At 38.9% G+C, this 17,703-nt stretch overlaps 3 protein-coding genes across 3 annotated transcripts in view; 1 reads left to right on the forward strand and 2 right to left on the reverse strand.

Moving 5' to 3' along the window:
- Window positions 1–12,539, reverse strand: part of LOC134822448 (uncharacterized) — a 57,402-nt gene extending 44,863 nt beyond the window's left edge. The window contains exon 1 of the mRNA XM_063833549.1: window positions 12,491–12,539. The gene's annotated coding sequence lies outside the window, so the exon portion shown is untranslated. The remainder of the gene's footprint in view (window positions 1–12,490) is intronic.
- On the reverse strand, window positions 834–2,195 carry LOC134817602 (uncharacterized). The gene has a single exon (XM_063826863.1). The coding sequence runs from the start codon at window positions 2,193–2,195 to the stop codon at window positions 834–836; it is 1,362 nt and encodes a 453-aa protein (XP_063682933.1).
- Window positions 12,540–16,288: 3,749 nt separating the features above from the next.
- On the forward strand, window positions 16,289–16,837 carry LOC134817688 (uncharacterized). The gene has a single exon (XM_063826966.1). It carries the CDS (start codon window positions 16,289–16,291, stop codon window positions 16,835–16,837), a length of 549 nt encoding a protein of 182 aa, XP_063683036.1.
- The last annotated feature ends 866 nt before the right edge of the window (window positions 16,838–17,703 follow it).

Here is a 17,703-nt window from a genome sequence, read left to right on the forward strand (position 1 = left end):
TAATAGCGTAATATCGACCTCCAAGTTGATCGTAAGTCCCTAAAAGTTGACAAATAGGTGTCGTGAGTTATATCGTAAGCAGTAATTTCTACGATCAACCAAAAGTTCAACTTACGATCAAATTTTGAATCTACGATCGCGTGATTCACCTCACGCAACCATCACGCTCCTTATTTGGGTTAATAAGGTAGTAGTATGATCTCATATGTAGATCGTAAAGTTATATCGTAAGTAGCTAATCTTAAAGCTCAATCGTAAGGCTTAATTCGATTAACGTTTCGTGGACAGATTGATAGTTACTTTGATAGTAGATGTCTCACGATCGTAAATATTACAGCCTAAGTTTGATCATAACTGTTTCGTGGAGGACACCCAGGAAATGTTGTGAAGTTTCTGCTTCCCTTGGGCAGTGTTCGCAGTCTTGCGTCTCAAAGTTGACGTTGTTAGCCACAGTCTGAAAGTAAGCTAGTGGGCTGTGCCCTGATAGTAGCCATGTTGGTGAACGGACCGAATCACTACATGACTGAATCCCTACCGGACTGAATCACTACCAATCACTATTGGTAGGGATTGAGGTATATTTCAGGACTGAATCACTACCGGACTGAATCACTACCGCTAATATCTAGACCTAACCACTTTGATGTGATCCCTACTGAACTTTGCAATAAAGGCATAATTATTCGTATTTCATTAGTTAATTATTTTATTTTTTGCTAATTATTATTACATTTTTCGTGATAATTGACTAAGCAGAAATTTGGTCAAAGAATAATAGATAATATACTGATACAGTAATTTAAATCACACAATAATAAGTAAACATTAAAGCATTAACCCAAAATCTTAGATCCAACAGCTTTCAGAAACTCGGTAACATCCCCAAAGTTATCATAATCATCAACCATACGTTGCATTTCCAGGTCAAACTTCTCCCACTTTGCTGCTCTCTTGAAGGGTTTTCTGGTGAGGATGTTGGTGATCTTCACGTCTGTCAAAGCCTGCTCCCTCTTGATGCACTCTAAGAACTTCCAGATAGAAGGGTTGTGACAGTTGACCAAGGAGGCGAAGCCGCTGTTCCAACCCTCTGCGATGTTGCTGGAGCGAGGTAGTAACATCTGGGCCGCTTCGTGGTGATTCCAGGAGTCGTGCCTGAAGAGAGGAGGGGTGGAGGTGGTTCCGATCCATGTCGACTCAAAGTATCTTGCGAAGGCAGTCATCTCAGCAGGAAGAGAAGGTTTGAGAAGCCGCCACGCCTGGTCCACATCACTGACTGGAACGAAGGGGAGAGCTCCAATCTGCATGAAGGACTTTCTGATAGGAGAGTTGTCGCTAGAGTAGTCAGCAGCAAGTCCCTCGCTCTGCAGGTGTCTCCACAAGGACTGTCTCAAGGTAGTACCAGGCCAGACGTTGGAGACTGCGTTTCTGATAGCGATTTCATAGTCCACCAGCACCGACTGAGGGTAGAAGGGTCCGTAGGAGTCCAGTTCGTTGAGGATGTTCTCGTACATGATGGTGCGCTTCCCGGGTAGGAGTCCAAAGACTGCAGGGATTCTCCATCCAGTAGGGTGTAAGGCATGGACTGTGAAGAGTTGAGTAAACAGGTCTGGAGAGGTCTTAAAGGTTCCATCCACGACGAGGTGATCTGACTGATAGATGATGTTGATGTTGTCTGCAGTACCAAGGAGGATAGATCTTCTGGTGTCGGTGTCGTAGGAGGAGTCCCAGAGCAACATAGTGTCACCACCGGGAGAGGTCAGGTAGTTAGGAGGAATCACCAGGTCTTCTAAGGAGATGGGGTTGACAGGATGGGAGTAGGCTTTCTGTCTGGCTCGTCTGACTAGTCGTGCCAATGACTTGGGATCACAGTTGAGCCGGGACGAGGCTTCGAAGGATAGTCCAGCGACAGAGTCTGCAACAATCTGCTTAGTTGAGTTCTCAGTAGTAGCTGCGAGGGTCTTCATTTTAGACTTGGAGCGGTGGGCTGCAATTTCTGCTGGTTGAGATTCGTGATCATGAGGGGCAGCAGAACAGAAGGTGTCCTGGACAAGGATCAGGCGGGACTTGCACTTGTTGCACTTCCAGTAGGTCTTGTCTTCCCTCTTTCTGTTAAGGTGGTAGAGGTGACCATCGTAGAGGACGTTGCGGCTGCCTTTCTTTCTGCCAGGAATAAACTCGATGGATGAGGAAGACATAGTGGTATAAGATAAACACAGGCGTTGCGGGTTTATATAGCCGTTGCAATCTATAATAATAAATCAATTTTATATTGGAGAAACTCAGGGGTCGACCGAGGGCAGGATTTTCGACCGAGGCCGAGGCCGAGGAAAATACAGTTAGTTAAGACCAAGGCCGAGGACAACCGAGGTTTCTTTTTTTGACCGAGGCCGAGGAGTGCAAATTTTGACCGAGGCCGAGGCCGAGGCCGAGGAATTTTTGCAGAAAAATTGTTGGGAAAAAGGGCATTGTTTATTAGGAAAAGCGCACTGTACCTAATCAGATTGTACTGTGTACTGTGTACTGTGTACACACGTTACAATCATTATGAAGGGGCAAGTTCGCCAAGAGTCAGGAGTGGGCATGCCCAGGCAGGATCTGAGTAATTGACAGTGAAACCTTGCTGAGTGTTCAAGGAAATATCTATCTGCGCCGGCGAGCTCAGCAGCACCAGAGAGATTGTTTTCTACAGCAGGGCACATCCTGAAGTTAAATCGCCTCAGCCTTAAGCCAACAAACTTTGAGGGGTGCTTGTTTCTCAAAAAGAACATCGGAACATTTGGGGACGACTTCGGCCCCTGTCCAAATGAATTTGAAGCCCCAAATAAAGAGGACTGTCCCCCTTCTGAGCTGTGCACAGAAGATTATTCTGATTCAGAGTGCTCAGATATTGTCATTTCATCAGACGATGAATCTTAGACTATGATATTTTTAGTTTTGTGTCCTGGTCAATTGGTCGTTTTATTTTCAATTTTACAAATTCGTTTACATTAACCTCTGTAAGTCTGTAGAAAAATTCCCAAAATTTCAACAAAAATCCTCGGTCAAATCCTCGGTAAAATCGTCAAATTTCGCCGAGGCCGAGGAATTTCGAATCTATTTTTGACCGAGGCCGAGGCGAACCGAGGAATTGTCCTCCTGACCGAGGCCGAGGCCGAGGCTGAGGCCGAGGAAAAATCGCCATTCCTCGGTAAAACCGAGGCCGAGGCCGAGGACTCGGTCGACCCTTGGAGAAACTCTTTAGTCTCGTCTAATATTATATAATGCGAATAAAATGGGGGTGACAGGCTCTGTTAACTTGGTGAAAAAAATCGCCATCAGGTCTAAATTCTTTTCTGTCTAAAGGGCTCAAGGTATAGGTAATAAGATTTCAGTTTGGAGAGTGATACAATTTCACTGATGCAGCTAGGTTTCGAAATGTACCGGGAACTTGTAATTCATAGACTGTGTATTTTATCAATTACCATACTAGGAACCGACCGGATATCCGGCTGAATATTTTTTTTGAAACGGAGAAAAGTGGTTTCCAGAAAACATTTTCGGTCCGAGTCATTCTCGATACGTAAATCCTGCTTCTGAGTGCAAAATTGTGGAGAAAAGTGGTTTCCAGAAAAACATTTTAAAAAAGAATTCAGAAAACCGAAAAGCCAACCTCCCCCTTCACCTACCTCTAGCAGTAGCAAACCTCTAATATTGCTCTATATCGCGTTTAATATTACGCCACATGTTATAGTGCCGCAAGTGCCGCATGTTACATAAGATAGTCATAGTGCTGCAATTGTGCCACATGTGAGTGCCGCATGTTACATATGAAAGTGCCGCAAGTGCCACAAGTGCCACACGTTAGTGCCGCAATTGTGCCGCATGATAGTGCCACAGTGCCGCATTTACGTAATAAGGTCGGCTCTCTATTATCTAATCAGCCCAGATTTGTTTGTCCCTTATATTATAGTTGTACTGAATATTTCTTAATAATTGACCCTGAAATAGGTACTCCTTAATACTTTAATACTTTAATAACATATATTTTGTCAGGGTAAATAGTTTCCGGTCGGAACGAAACCGGCTATATTGCTCTGGTGCTATATTTTCAATCTGATACAGATAACGAAATTAATGAAGGTAAATTGTCGATGATCCAGGATACCTTAAAACTATAAAAGTTAGCGGTCCCTGTTCCAGAAAGAAAATTATATCAATACTGCTCATAGTCATGAGTGGGCCCACACGTGTCGGTCTCTTGGTCTGATATTTGGGCTTAGCTGTGAGTGTTTCTCTTTCTGGGGAAGAACTTGCAATTATAATGCAACTTTCTGTTGCAATGTTCGAGAATTGTGATTGATTATTTCAACTCTTTTTGTATTGAATAAGTAAACAGATATTCGAATAAACAGACTAAGTACATATTGTATAATAATCATTATACTCATTGTCATTTTGTTGTAGGTTAGTTTTTGTCAAACTTTTAGTTTAATTTTATCTGATTCGATAATTAAGAGCTTGCGTCATTTAGACATTGTCACACCTTTTTTCAAAATGCCTTACTGGGCGGCGCTCAGCCTGTCATTCCGCCGAATCTTTATTGTTTATGAACATAATAGCCTGGGGTCCCCAGGTAAAAAATGCAGAGAAATTGCAGTCTCCAACTTTTGTCAAACTACAATAAAACTGAATTATGAATTAATATGTGGTTTCTTTCGAACATACGTGTAACGTGACATTTTTAAATTGTATATTCGGCTTAGCCACTATATATGTACGTTTCACCACTGGCAACTTATAGTGAATTTTAGGAAATTTAACATGGAATAACTATAAGGAATGTTATGCTAAACAGTAAATATGCTGTCTATGTAAACAGTTTTCCGTCAAATATCCAATCGATTTCTCGGGAAAATTAACAATCAAATGTCGTAACGTGATTTATTTAATTTCATTTTAAATTTTTGGCACTGAGTTAACTGTTTTAATAGAAATTTCTTTGAAAGAATCATCAGCAGTTGGAATCCGAATTGTAGTACGTTTTTTATCAAGTAGATCAGAGCAGTTGGAATTTGTGTTTCCTGGACAATTAGATTACCAGTTTGTAGGACTAGGACTATCTTATCGGACCTTATTTGACCGGAAATTAAATGTACGGACATAATTATGTCTTTCTGATTGTTCCACAAACTTTATGATGTGGTTGATTTTGCTGTTGATAATTTCCTCCATTGTGAGTAGAGGTGTACCAAATATCCTCATTCTGATAGTCATCAGCTGTACACATTCACATTGACATAGGAAATGTTGTGAAGTTTCTGCTTCCCTGGGCAGTGTTCGCAGTCTTGCGTCTCAAAGTTGACGTTGTTAGCCACAGTCTGAAAGTAAGCTAGTGGGCTGTGCCCTGATAGTAGCCATGTTACCCATCTGAGGTGAGTTCCTGAGATATTAATATTCCTGTATTTGTATTTGTTGAGGAACAATCCAAGAGGGATTTTCCCTTTATCACTGAGGGCGACCTGTTGGTATTTGTTGAGGTGTAATTTGAAGAGGTACTCCTCACAATCAAGAGCCACTTTGGTCTACTTACTGCGAGGTGTCTCAGCTACGCCTACATGCAGGTTGGGGGTCCCCTCTTTTTTTTCTTGCTTTGCTGTTTGGTCTGTACTGATCACCATTATTTAGGACTCGACATAATTTAGTGTTTTACAGTGTGGGAGCTTGGGAGTAACTCTTAGAGGGAATATTTTCGATCAGATTTGCAAGGGTTTTGCTTGACCGTCCTTTTTCCATTTCCTGCTCTCATTAGCGATTCATCAAGAGCGCTTTTTCTATGGGATTTATTTTCGTTGACTTACATATTGCGTAGTCTGAACTCTGATATCATTGTGGTAATTTAATTTCAGGAAGCTGCAAGATTTTGCAATTTTTTATTTCCGGGTGCAGATAATTATATAGACTTAAAATAGAATTAAAGTCTATGTACCAAGCGCTTATAAGGGCCGTTGCAATCTATAAATCGATTTTATATTGGAGAAACTCTTTATAGTCTCGTCTAATATTATATAATGAGAATGAAATGGGGGTGACAGGCTCTGTTAACTTGGTGAGAAAAATCGCCACCAGGTCTAAATTCTTCTCTTTCTAAGACTAAAGGGCTGAAGGTATAGGTAATAAGATTTCAGTGACGTTTCTCCGTTTATTATTCGCATTTGTTTATGTTATACGTATAGTAATAGAGTTATAGTATTAGTAGTTGCCACGACATATTTGCCCCGGCTAGTTCTCTATGAATCAGGAATCTCATGTCTACAGTATCGAATTATAATCAGTGTGCAGTTAATATATATTATCTTTTATAACAAGCATCCAATTATTAACCACTCGTATCTTAAACTATACTATTATCTATCGTTTGGAGAGTGATACAATTTCACTGATGCAGCTAGATTTCGAAACCGGGAACTTGTAATTCATAGACTGTGTATTTTATCAATTACCATACTTATAGGAACCGACCGGATATCCGGCTGAATATTTTTTTAAAAGGTGAACGCTAGGGCCTCCAGCGTTCAAGTATAATGTGATAAGGTAGTAATAGAGGTATATACGACATTTGATTGTTAATTGTCCCGAGAAATCGACTGGATATTTGACCAAAACCCATACTCATGGGTAGAGTGGACCGCTGCCAGTGTCTTTCTTTCCCAAATAAAATTTGAATAACCGTCCGCAAATGCAAAATGTTACGCTCCTTTTTCCATTCATTTACAACTGTAATAGATTATGAAGAGAATCCCAATTTGATAATTTTCGTACGTATCGATTTTGACTGCTCCTCGAGCTGGCTTTCTATAATTAGTCCCTCTTTACGGAGAGAGCGCGATTTGGGCATTATGTTTGCACTATGTTATGAGACCTAGACATCGTTACTGGAGAGCGATTTTGGCTATCGCTAGCACCATAGTGCTGCAGGATAAGTTACCAAATTATCCTGAAGTAGCATTTTATATTGATTGATATGAACTGACACATAAGTGTAATGACTGGGTTAAACGAAATATGATGTTGTACTATTAGGATGAGGCCGCAAGGTTGAATTATAAAGTTTTGAGCGATAGAGTTGTTTTATAATAGCGCTGGGATATTCAGATATTTAATTGTGTTACCAAATCTTCAGCGGGACCTTTGTTGTCTGTATCGTGAAAGTTCCATCGTGGTGTCTGGTAGGATCCTTTCTTCATTTTATTACGTCGTGTCACCATCCAGAATACTATCTAAGGGTGTCTAAGAGAGCGGGAACTGGAAAAAGGACGGTCAAGCAAAACCCTTGCAAATCTGAACGAAGATATTCCCTCTAAGGTTGGCTCCGTGATTGCATTGTCGATCATTCGCCCTCTTAAAGCTATTCACCGGAATTAACTCCTCATTTGCTTGTTAAATTAAAACATTGTATTGCATATTGGTTAAGAATGCCTCTAGTTGTGCTCTCCGCTGACATAAAACTTAAAAGTAAAACGGTAAAAACATATTAATACTACAGGGTGAGTTGAAAATAGTGTGTGGAATGTACCTAAATGGCTCTAATTTTTTGGCAAAAAATCAACCAGGCCAAATTATGAGTTAGAATCAAATGAGAGGCAAGAATGAAATATGTAAAGTTTATGAACTGATAGCAATTCACCGTTCAAAATTTGCTCCTTCATAAAAAATGATAGATTTTTAGATTCCACACACTATTTTCAACTCACCCTGTATAATATTAATTGCATATTAAGATAGTACAGGGTGGCCCATAAGTGACTACCCACACGCAACCTCTTAATAACTCACGTAATTCGTCTCCAAATTGCACCAAAATTTCAGAGATTATAGATATGGGTCAAACTTAGATTTCCTGAAAGTTTCGTAAGCCACGCCCAATTACAGTGGGCGTGGCGTGACACTCCCTCTTTTTCACTATTGTCTTCATAAAATGAGAACGCTTTAAGCTAAGAACTCAAAATTTTTTGCACACATTTGGCTTGATAATTGAAAACTTTTCCAAAAGTTTCAAGTTCATTGGTTTAAATATGGCTGAGTTATGACCATTTTAAAATCCATCGGATATGTGATCCGAGCACTCAGTCAGTGATATTTGCACTCAATTAGTGATCTCGTCACCCAATCTGATCAAGAGTAAGGCGTTAGCGTGTATTAATGAGGTTCATTAGGCTTTGATTGGATACCGTTCTCTCCACCACTTCATCCGGTCTAGTAGAGCCCCAGTGAATTGCATTCTGGGAGTTGACATATCCGTTTATATGGCCTTGTCGCTGTACCAGATTTCGTCCTCAAAGTAGGGATCCACATTCTGCTTGGACAGTTAAGCTAAGAACTCAAAAGGAACCTGTGACTAGCAGGGCTAACAAGCCCTGAAATGGTGACACCACCATAAATTCGTGTGATAGCGTTTTAGGTGCAGTCAGCTGTATAGGCCGGCCCATAAGCAGGCTGCAACCAATCAAGCGGTGCATGTGAGCCGAACAGGCCATTAACCAAGTGACGAGATCACTGACTGAGTGCTCGGATCACGTATCCGATGAGTTTTGAAATGGTCATAACTTAGCCATATTTTAACCAATGAACTTGAAACTTTGGGAAAGGTTTTCAATTATCAAGCCAAATGTGTGCAAAAAATTTTGAGTTCTTAGCTTAAAGCGTTCTCATTTTATGAAGACAATAGTGAAAAAGAGGGAGTGTCACGCCACGCCCACTGTAATTGGGCGTGGCTTACGAAACTTTCAGGAAATCTAAGTTTGACCCATATCTATAATCTCTGAAATTTTGGTGCAATTTGGAGACGAATTACGTGAGTTATTAAGAGGTTGCGTGTGGGTAGTCACTTATGGGCCACCCTGTAGTTGAAACTCATGAAAGCTACTTACATAGAATCTGCACGCGTACAGTATCAGGCACACGGTGTGTTCTTCTGTTGTCAAAATATCAATTATTTCGAGTGATTTCAGTCCTTGATTCTTGGTAGATTCAACTTTTTTTTACGAGGAGAAGTCAACATAAATTAAAAGCTGAAGCTTGCATTTATTAAAAAATGCGATAGAGTCCAAACTTTTTAAGCATCATCTAGAGATGTGATAAGTCGAGAAATCGCTTTTAACAGTACGAAAAGATAACAAGATGGTCTTTTAGAACGGCTGGGATCCGACTATGTGGTTGTATAGCTCTTACATCTTAGAAATTCGGAACTTATTGTGTAATTAAAAACTATAGCTTACATAGATGCGGAGTTCGTTGATTTTTGGCGTAGAGTTCGTGGAGTTCGTTCAAAATTTGGAGTTCGTTAGAGTTCGTTGGAGTTCGTTAGTCAATTTTTCAAAAAAAAACATGGAAAATGTTTTTTACATCATACATGAACACTGAATGTACAATGTACATTCGGTGTGATCACAGCTGTTTACAGCAGAAGAAAACGAAACGCAACGCCAGAAGTACAAGTTGAAGTTTTCTGCAACGTGTCCAGGGAACGTGCGCGCGCAAACTATTGGCGCCAGAATGTTCCTGCAGTCGATCGACCAGTCCTTGTACTGTGAAATGTACAGTGTACACGCGACGCGTGGTAGAAGTTTCGAGTACCAATATATTTAGTTGTTTTACAATCGTATGTTATGTGTTGAATTGGCTGAATTGTAAATACAATTTCTGTTTAATTTCATTTTACGTAAGTTGTACAAAACGAACTCCTCAAGAGTTCGTAATTTTGGGTTGATGAGTTCGTAGAGTTCGTTGTCACTGAGGAGTTCGTAGAGTTCGTACGTATCATCTATGATAGCTTATAAGGATTAACATCATAATTGATAATGACAAATACCCAATAACAAGGATTAATAAAAATTTTCCGGCAAGATCCTGCAAGTTCCGGCAAGTTCCGGCAAGTTCCGGCAAGTTCCGGCAAGTTCCGGCAAGTTCCGGCAAGTTCCGGCAGCCTTATATTCGTTTTTCCTAACAACCGGTTCCAGTCCGGCAAAATCCGGCTAACCAGATATAATAATAGATTGATATCCGGCAAAATCCGGTCCGGCAGCCAAAAGCCCATTCCGGTAGGTTTCTACTCCAATTCTTCGGGTTTGTGGTTATGGTTTGGATTGCGGTAAGGGTTTATGTAGATTGTAGAGCCGTTTTTATTTTTAATAACAGCGTCTTGATTTTTTTAAATTTTGACTTAAAATACACAATCGATTTCTCGGGACAAACAATCAAATGTCGTACTCGTAACGGAAACGTTATTTATTTAATTTCATTTTAAAATTGTTGGCACTGAGTTTACTGTTTTATTAGACATTTCTTTGAAAGAATCATCAGTAGTTTGAATCCGAATTGTAGCACGTTTTTTATCAAGTAGATCAGAGCAGTTGGAATTATGTTTCCTGGACCATTAAATCATCAGTCTGTAGGACTAGGACTATATCATATAGTTGTGGAATTATATGGATTGTGGAATTCGATTACAAGTTCCTTTGCGATTCTTGCACCTCTTAATATTGCTTCTGCGGAACACTCCTGGCTTCTCAATACTACTTCCACGGAATAAGTGGAACGAAAAATGTAACTGATAGTGCCGATTAGTGCACCGGCCCTTCTAGGTTCAAGCAGGAACTGTATTACTTTCCTTTTTGAACTCATAGTTACCTCCTGAGTCCAGGAGTCCTGAGGCATCCTGACGTGACCTCTTCTCGCGATATTGGTTTGCTTCGATCAACTTTACCGTATATAACTATACTTGACACGTGCTGATTTCTCCGGAATAAGATTGGGATCCGAGGAGATTATAATCTGATCAAGGTAAAGCACTTTGTCTAAAACATAAAACAAAGATGACGCTTTTGTCATGTCACACTCACATGGTATCTTACTATCTTACTATATATAAAGCGAGACGATATATATATATTTATCTGTGCCATTTTACTGACACCACGGCATCAACTTTAACGCAACTTTCCGCAAAAACCGTAAAAGATATACAACTGAAATTTTTTTGACTGAATCAAATGCTTTTATGCTTTTCAAATCAGCATGAAAAAATAAAAAATTGGCCAAGGAATAATTATTTTAGTGCCCAAAATTTGGACCCCCAAGTGGTGTCAAAAACGCGAATTAAATAGGTAATAATTATTTTAGTCTCTTGAGTCTTGACACCACTTTAGAGTAATACGGGTTCCTGCTAGTATATTATAAAGCGAGACGATATATATATATGAAATATATATATATATACATATAATAATACAACTGGTTTTCTTCTCTTATAGAAAAAGGGCTCTACTAGCTGTAGCTAGGAGCATGAAATATCGGTACAAAGCAAACTATGCAATTGTCAAACTATAAGTTTCATGTTTGAAAAGCAATCTTCAGTGACATAATTAACATAAAAATGGCAAACATAATACAACACAGTGCTCCTTTATCAAATTTTATAATTAACAATTAACAATTACTCAATACTACTAAACCTATATAAATAACTCCAAATCCTAATAACTAATAAATACTAACTAAATATGTCTAACTAAGAATTTCCTAGAGTGCCTACATTTAGAAATAATTTCTGATCTTTTATTAATAATGCCTGGGGTTTTAAGTATGTATAGTTTCTCGTCTAAGCAGAGGCCACAATGCCCCATTCCAGCCTTATATTTCTTCGATTTAGTAATAATCTTCCAGTCTATGCTATATTCAATCATCTTCTCCTTGAGGTCCCATATCAATTTTGATAACTCGGTACTCAGTCTGTGCTTAGAATTCTTAAAACTTTGTCGATGATTGTACCACCGTGTCTTAAAACTGTTTTCAGTCAATCCAATATAGGCCGTTTCCTTGTTAGATGCCGTTTTAACGGTTGCTTGGTATACTATGCATTTGGCCAGACATTGTCCTTTGAGGGGGCACTTCGAGGCGTCTCTGCAATTACACTCTTTTTCTGGAGCTTTTTTCTTTTCAGATTGTTTCTCTAGGACTGATTTGTTGTGCCCTTTGAGTATCCTTCCCAAACTGGGCATGCAGCAATAGCTTATTTTCACGGTATTCCTATTGATGATTTTATGTAACGGTAGGTTTTTCGGGAAATGCTTATCGATAAGAGCGAAGAACTTTCTTCCGATGTTGGTTGAAACGTTTGCACTGAATGGGGGATTGTACCATAGGATGTTCCTCTTCCGCGATCTCTTTCTCTTTTTAGGTGGTGGTGTTTTATAATCGATGGTGTGACTATATGCACTCTAGGAAATTCTTAGTTAGACATATTTAGTTAGTATTTATTAGTTATTAGGATTTGGAGTTATTTATATAGGTTTAGTAGTATTGAGTAATTGTTAATTGTTAATTATAAAATTTGATAAAGGAGCACTGTGTTGTATTATGTTTGCCATTTTTATGTTAATTATGTCACTGAAGATTGCTTTTCAAACATGAAACTTATAGTTTGACAATTGCATAGTTTGCTTTGTACCGATACATATAATAATATATGTATTTAATTGTAGTTGTGATAATAGTTTAAAACTATATTAAGGACAGGAGGAATTCTTTTAGTTTTACGGGAAATTGAATAAAAATTGAATCAAGTAATCAAGTTTTCTTGGAAACGCGTAGCACCATGAGTATAGACATGGGTTTAAGTATAAGTATAACTTACAAGTCATTATCAGGGTACCAACTACCACATCACGATTGAGAAATTTAATTATATCTCCCAAAGATTTTACCTGGCGGGACCTCGAGGCATCTCTGTTCATAAACAGATTGAATATATAATCATATTGAAATGACAATTGATAGGCCGAGCGCCGCCCAGTAACAAGAATTTTGATATTATTAATTTGTTTATAATTATAATTATATGCTCTCTCGTACCACAATTAGAAAGTCTATTATTACAAAAATTTTGGCGGCCCTCTCGTAAATTAATGGCACATATAAATGTTTGCATTGCATTGACAATGACACTTTTATTTGTCACTGACACTATACAATATACATGTAGTTAAACTTAAATTATTTCATGTTCAATTCCATTGGAAACAGTTTTCAACCAAAACCCAAAATTGGGTTATAATATAAAGTGCATGGAACGTAACAAAAGTTTCCTTTTTCCAAATAAAAGGAAATGATATCAATTTAAATTACCGTTTCTGTTTTAAACGCGAAATGTTGCCGAGAATGAAATCGGCCGTGAATGAATCAGAATAAGAAAAGCGAACGACCAATATAAACTGAAGTGTTTTTTTCACATTATATGGCATCCTGAGGATAGAAATAGCCGCAGAGATATATGTTTATCTTAGAAATAAATATGTCAGCAGGCTAGGTTATCGTAAAGGGAAGCATTACCTTACCGTAGATGTTTACTTAACGGCTAGGAAAGATTCGTAGATTCCTCTAATGGGTTAACTTCCGGAAACCTGATTAAGATTTGTATGAAATCTTGACCCCCATATCATCGCGTGACCCCGTCACCCCCATACCATTGTCGTGACCCCCATACCATCATGTCGTGACCCACTTAGTGTCAGGGTGCAAACGTTGAACGTGAGGTAAAGTAAGATCATTTCCAGAAATCCTCCAAAAATTCCAGAATGTTTAAGGGCTGTTCCAGACCAATTATACAGTCTTAAAATATTTATTGTTTCATTCAATCATTCAGTCGGCTAAGCTAATTTATCATTCGATCCCACCGCCAGCTCATTTCCGGACGTGTGTCTTATTTTCTTCGTCCATCAAATTTTCCTGAACGTCACTTATTATTGACTTTTTCCGCCAAGTGACCCTTGGAAACATCATATACTATAAGTAGAGTTTTCTGTGCCTCCGGCAGACCAAGGATAACAGCTTTTCGTCGTCAACACATATTTACGAATAAAATTAATAAAATAAAGTTTAAAGCACAATTTAGGTTTGTGGACACATATTAGTTTTATAATTAAACGCGTAAATTTATATAATTGGTATTTGTTAATACATCAATTCCTTTTCCACTATCTTTTGTTCAATCAAACTTTTCAAAGTGTTCCCCAAAATATCGTCGTTTTGTAAAGAAACATAACATTTATAATTGTCGAAAATTCGCCTAAGATGTGATCACGTAAAATTCTCGGAAAGTAGCCCAAAATTTTGAAATTCGTACCTAGATATGTTTTGTAATTGTTTTACAACAAAAATTTTCGCCGTCTACGTGCTGTAAAACAAAAATTTACATTATAACGCACAAGTAGTCTGCTCGCCAATTTAGTTGACTTGCGCACCATGTAAGCTCAGGTTGCTCTATTTCTATAGGGGTTGTGTCTGTCTGAGGAGCTTCAACTGGTGCTTGTGGTTAATTTACTAGTACTACCTTATCGGACCTTATTTGGACGGACATCAAATGAACGGACATAATTATGAACGGACATTAATATGAACGCTAGAAGGCACTCAAAACCATCAAAAATCCGTATTTTTTCCATTTTTTTAAACGTTTTTTTATTTCAGAAAATGATTTTTAAATCTATTTTTATACAGCTTAAGTAAGAAAAGCAGTCGTTAAGCAGTAAAAATGTTAAAAGATGTGTACATGATCAGTGTCTTATATAAAAAATTAACCTTTAAAATTAACCAACGTTGGCCTATAAAATGTTTAAGAACTTTTCATTCACAATCTAAAATTAAATACAACGTTAAAACGCTGTTCAATTTTAAATGTTGCTCATATCAATTGGTTCATCTTTTTGGGTGTTCGTGTAATGTTTTTCATCCCAGTTTCAACGTCTTTTCAGTTTTAACGAGTCAGCTAGAAACTTGATCTCTATTTCCAGACTTTCATAATGACCATTAGGCTCACAACAGCTGGAATAAAATAAGTTAACCTCCTTTCAGACTCACTTGTGGGCTGATTCAGAAGGCTATACTATATATAACTGTCTAATTGAATAATTGGAAGAGAACTCCATCAGGCCTAGCTGAACCAAGCGGGGAGTTGATACACCTTTCACAAGCAAGAGCCACTTTGGTCTACTTGCTGTGAGGTGTCTCAGCTATGAGCTACACCTACATGGGTTGGGGTACGGGGAACCCCCTTTTTTTTTGTGGCTTTGCTGTTTGGTCTGCACTGATCACCATTATTTAGGACTCAACATGATTTAGTGTTTTACAGTGTGGGAGTTTGGGAATAACTCTTAGAGGGAATATCTTCGATCAGATTTGCAAGGGTTTTGCTTGACTGTCCTTTTTCCAGTTCCCGCTCTCATTAGCGATTCATCAAGAGCGATTTTTCCATGGGATTTATTTTCGTTGACTTACATATTGCGTAGTCTGAACTCTGATATTATTGTGGTAATTTAATTTCCCGAAGCTGCAAGATTTTGCAATTTTTAATTCCCGGGTGCAGATGATTATATAGACTTAAAATAGAATTAAAGTTGATGTACTAAGCGCTTAAGGGCCGTTGCAATCTATAAATCAATTTTATATTGGAGAAACTCTTTATAGTCTCGTCTAATATTATATAATGAGAATAAAATGGGGGTGACAGGCTCTGTTAACTTGGTGAGAAAAAATCGCCATCAGGTCTAAATTCTTCTCTTTCTAAAGGGCTGAAGGTATAGGTAATAAGATTTCAGTGATGTTTCTAGACGCTAATTAATCATAATTATGACTAAGATCTGTTAGGTTTCTAAACGAGCAGCGTAATACTATTACTAACGGACATTCCATCATTATCCGCAATTTTGATTATTATATTAGTTAAGCTGAAGCGTAGATCATGATGCTGTGAGAGTTATAAGATCTCATACAAAGTTAGGATTTTTATTCTTGCCTTTAATTATAGGTGTAATTGTATTACTACCTCATACCTGCTCCAAAATTCACAAAGTTAATGTTCTGATTTCATTTTGTCAATAACCTTTGCCTGCTTATAATACTTTTCAAGTTATTTGTGTTATTATGGTGGTAAATTGTCAAATTGACCAAAACCTTTTTCACCCACTTTTACTGATTAGTAGCAACAAGTGTTCTAGCGGAAGTTGTTACTCACGTTGCCAAGATGGATAAGTCATTTAACGCTCAAGTGGTGCCCGGCGTTAAGTAGGTGTCTCACTTTGCCTGATGTGCAGGGGACTGCGCATGAGACACCAGCCATTGAAAAGTATGATGATGTCTTATAATAACACTATGCACTAGGGTTAAAGTCCCTACCACTGATTTAGATGTCGGAGGGGACCGGATTGATGACTCTCTCACCCTAAAACTCCCTAGGAGAGGGTTGACAGATGATATTATGCCGGCTCCTTCACCCGGCACAAAAAATAACATAAAACACCAAAAAAAGGATGGGGATGCATTGGTTTCTTGTTGTGAGGTAGCTCTAGTAGGGACATTCAATGTCCGAACTGCTAGAGAAGGTTACAAGCGCCTTGAACTCGTGACTCAGTTTCTGGAGAGTGGCATGGAGATCCTCGGGATCCAAGAACATAGGATTGTCCACCAGGAGCCGATCAAGATCGAACAGTTCAAGGAGGGGGTTAGCTTGGTAACTGTTTCAGCATGGAGGAATGGAGCAGGAGCAGCCACTGGTGGAGTGGGCTTTCTGCTGACTAGAAGAGCATACAGCGCAATCAGCCTCATTAAACCCTATGGCTCAAGGGTGCTGACTATCTCTTTCAACGGAAATCCCAGACTCACAACTATAACTGCTTATAGTCCTACCGAGGCAGCACTAGTTGAAGAAGCGGAGGATTTCCATAACACCCTTAGACAGGCTATGAACGATGTGCCAGCGCACCACCTGCTGCAGATCACAGAGGGAGATATGAACGCCCGGCTTTGAAAGGAGAGTGAAGAAGATTCCCGTTGGTACTTTCATACTCGTACCAATCGGAATGGAGAGCTACTGAGAGACACTGCCCTGGAGTGCGATATGGAAATTACCAATATCCGCTTCAGAAAGAAGGTCAACAAGAGGTGGAACTTCTTATCCGATGGGACACTTAACAAAGGTCAGATTGACTATATTCTTATACGGCGGAAGTGGAAAAACTCATTAAAGAACACGGAAGTTTACAACACTTTTCAGTCGTTGGGATCTGATCACAGAATTGTAGTGTGTAAGATCAAAGTTAGCTTCAGGAATTAAGGACACAGGCCTCCGAAAAAAGTTAACTATGATTATAGTGCCCTGAAGTCGGATGGTGAGCTTCAAATAAAGTATGCAATTGAAGTTCGGAATAGATTCTCTGGCCTGGTAGAGGAGGATGATGGGGCCACTGAAAGCTACGGGAAGCTTATGGTTGCTATTGAGGCGGCAAACAAGAGCCTTCTGCCAAAGAAGACTCGACAAAAGCAGATTGACCCCTCAAGTGACCCAAGAGTCACACACCACTCATCATTGACACCACTACATCATATATAATCACCCTTCACAACATCATCCCCAGCTGAAGACGATTTACACAAGTATTTTGAAAGCTCCTGCTAATAAAATCCTTTCGTATCACTTATATGTTTTAAATATCCCCCTCCAGGTCAGCTAGTCTGTTCAGCTCCTTGACGAAGTTGTTAAACTGCCGTTCTGTACCTCTCCATCTATCCAGAATATCATCAATAAACCGTTTCCATAATCTAACCAGACCCCGACCCCATATATTAACTGAAGCTTCTTGAACAATAACCAATGCATTGATATATCTGCAATCT

The sequence above is a fragment of the Bolinopsis microptera genome, chromosome 1 (genome assembly GCF_026151205.1).
Source record: "Bolinopsis microptera isolate Bmic1 chromosome 1, MBARI_Bmic_1.0, whole genome shotgun sequence".
Taxonomy (NCBI): Eukaryota; Metazoa; Ctenophora; class Tentaculata; order Lobata; family Bolinopsidae; genus Bolinopsis; species Bolinopsis microptera.

Coding starts and splice junctions, on each gene's coding strand:
- LOC134817602 (XM_063826863.1), bottom strand. CDS start 2,195: ATGTCTTCCTCATCCATCGAGTTTATTCCTGGCAGAAAGAAAGGCAGC.
- LOC134817688 (XM_063826966.1), top strand. CDS start 16,289: ATGCCGGCTCCTTCACCCGGCACAAAAAATAACATAAAACACCAAAAA.